Source organism: Alosa alosa, chromosome 9 (genome assembly GCF_017589495.1).
Source record: "Alosa alosa isolate M-15738 ecotype Scorff River chromosome 9, AALO_Geno_1.1, whole genome shotgun sequence".
NCBI classification, from domain to species: domain Eukaryota; kingdom Metazoa; phylum Chordata; class Actinopteri; order Clupeiformes; family Clupeidae; genus Alosa; species Alosa alosa.
In genome coordinates this window covers 7568330-7570829 of record NC_063197.1, presented here as the reverse complement: position 1 = coordinate 7570829, position 2500 = coordinate 7568330, and the positions used below count along the sequence as shown (strand labels likewise).

The window sequence follows — 2500 nt, the reverse complement described above, 5'->3', positions numbered from 1 at the left end:
CTCTCCTCTCCCCTCCACTCCCCTCTCCTCTCCCCTCCACTCTCCTCTCCTCTCCCCCCCACTCTTCTCCTTTCCTCTCTGCTACTGTCTCCTCTCCTCCTCTCTCCCCTCTCTTCTCCTCTCTCCTCTCCCCTCTCTTCTCCTTTCCTCTCTCTTCTCTTCTCTCTTCTCCCCTCTCTTCTCCTTTCCTCTCTCTTCTCTTCTCTCTTCTCCTCTCCTCTCCCCTCTCTTCTCCTCTCTTCTCCACTCTCTTCTCCTCTCCGCTCCGCTCCTCTCTGCTACTACCTCCTGTCGCGGCGTCAGCCCACCGCCTCGGGCACAAGCACAAGCCCAAGCACACCGCCTCTTTCCCAGGCTCCTGACTGGTGGAGCCGCGTGCCCAGTATGAATGGAGGAGCCGCCGGAGAGAGAGAGGAGAGAGCGGGAGAGGGGGTGGGGGGTGCGCTGACAGTGTGACCAGAATGCTACTGCCGCCGCTACCACCACCAGCGCCACTATGGTACCACAGCACTACCACAGCACGGTTACGCAGCGACAGCCCCAGAAACAGCCACCACAACGGCCACGGCTGCTGCCGCTGCTGCTGCGAGACTACACACACACACACACACACACACACACACACACACACACACACGCACGCAAAACAAGAGCAAAAGCAGGCAGACGCGTGGAGCGAGGGAGCAAGAGAGGGATGGACGCACGGAAGGATGGGATGGAGAGGTGGAGAGGTGGAGAGATGGAGCGGATGAAAGGATGGGTGAAGAGATGCAAGGGCAAAACGACAAGCGGCTGCAGCCTCCTTACCATTTTAAACCCATTCCACTCCATTTGCGTGCCGGCACTCGTTGTCGTTTCTCTGTCTCTCTCTCTCACTCTCACTCACTCTCTCACCCCACCCGAGCTAATTTCTTTCTCTCTCTCTCTCTCTCTCCTCTCCTCTCTGTGTTCTTCTGTGTCTGTCTCTGTCTCTCTCTCTCTCTCTCAGCGCTGGTCAGCAGAGGTGGCTGGCGAGAGCAGGCATTCCTACTTCAGGAGAGGCAGGGCGAGAATGCACAGGCGTCGGCATGAGCGGTTCTCTCTCTTTCTCTCTCTGCCCCCCTCGCTCTCTCTCTTTCTCTATCTCTCTCTCTCTCCTCTCCCTCGCTCCACAGCCCAGCTCGCTGACAGTCTCCTCCTCGTCAGTGAGGTCAGAGACGTCCCCCTCCCTCTCAACACACACTGAAGGGGCGCTGCAGCACACTCACTGGCTTCCGCACACGTCCGTCCACCCCTCCTTCTCTGCAGCCCCCACCCCTTCTCTCTCTCTCTGCTCCACTCCTCTCCACCTCCCTCCCCACCCCATTCTCTGGGAAGGGATAGAGAAAAAAATCTAACACCTTTGCTCTTGCAGACTGCAAGCAGAGGAGAGGAGCTTGGCAAAGAGGAAGAGAGGGAGAGAGGGAGGGGGAGGGAGGGAAAAGCCCTTTTTTGGAAAACGGCAGGAGCAATCAATCGCGGGCTGAGGTCTTTGCTTGACTGGGCTCAATGAATTGCACCTACAGGCACTATGGTAATAGGAAGCCTGCGCAGCAATGTGTATAAATTAGCTATTAATGCAGGTCTGTTAAACGGCATACACTAGTGAGATTTAACTACAGCTTTTACCCCTTCTGCAATGTTTGTGTCGCATTATGAACACTTTCAGATTACGTGCAAATAGGATTAAAAAATGTACGACGCCTGTTCACCAATTATATAAATACTGCATTTGACTTGGGACTTCGAGGAATTGTAAAGCGCAACAATGTGCCGTGCGATTTTATTTTATGTTCTTAAATCAAATGTCAATGTTTCCAAAATAACAAGATATCTATAATAACAAAATCGAAATAGAAAATGTCACCATCGCCAAAGTCAGGTATGTCAATTTGCTAAACAGCATGAGTAAATTGGTAGGCTACTTTCATTTATAACCACGCGCCTCAATCGTCGCCTTCCGTTATTCGCGAAAATATTGCACCTGCTCTTTTGTACCATCACGGCCGCTCTTACAGGCAAACACATGTACACACAAACATACCGGACTAACACATTTAAACTGCTTAATTAACTCGCGTTTTGGTCTTTTGCAATTTATACATTTGTAAAAACACCTAAAGTTTAAAACAGAGTTCAAATGTAACCTACTGAAATCACCTGTAATCACAATTTAAAAGGACAAACTGACAACAATGAACGACGGCAGTACTTCTAATTTCTAACAAACAGGCATGTACTTACCATGACCATTCTTGTTTCAGATATCTCAAAGTACACTGCGCGGCGTAAAGTCTTGCGTCGTATCACAGTGGAGAACACGGATAGCCCGCTGTGCGATTGTAGGAGTTGTGTGTAAAAGGGACTTAGCGCGGTCCCAAGGACAATCGGTTAGAATACGGCGAGATTTGGAGAAGGAATGGATGCACGGTAACAGTTACTTTTCGTGTGAGCTGCGTTTTAGAGACCGTTCACGCTTTTA

The 2500-nt window shown here is 50.9% G+C and overlaps 1 protein-coding gene across 13 annotated transcripts in view; it reads right to left on the bottom strand.

Moving 5' to 3' along the window:
- elavl4 (ELAV like neuron-specific RNA binding protein 4) overlaps positions 1-2500 on the bottom strand; it is a 92342-nt gene that overhangs the window by 62937 nt on the left and 26905 nt on the right. For 2 of the 13 annotated variants that reach the window (XM_048251858.1, XM_048251855.1), the window contains exon 1: positions 2263-2500. This exon is cut by the window's right edge. The exons of 9 other annotated variants lie outside the window; for them this stretch is intronic. In XM_048251858.1, coding sequence (XP_048107815.1) covers positions 2263-2271 — 9 coding nt within the window. In that variant the 5' untranslated portion in view covers positions 2272-2500. Of the gene's footprint in view, positions 1-807; positions 1179-2262 lie in introns of those variants that run through there. 2 more of the 13 variants (XM_048251857.1, XM_048251854.1) reach the window with 2 other exon arrangements.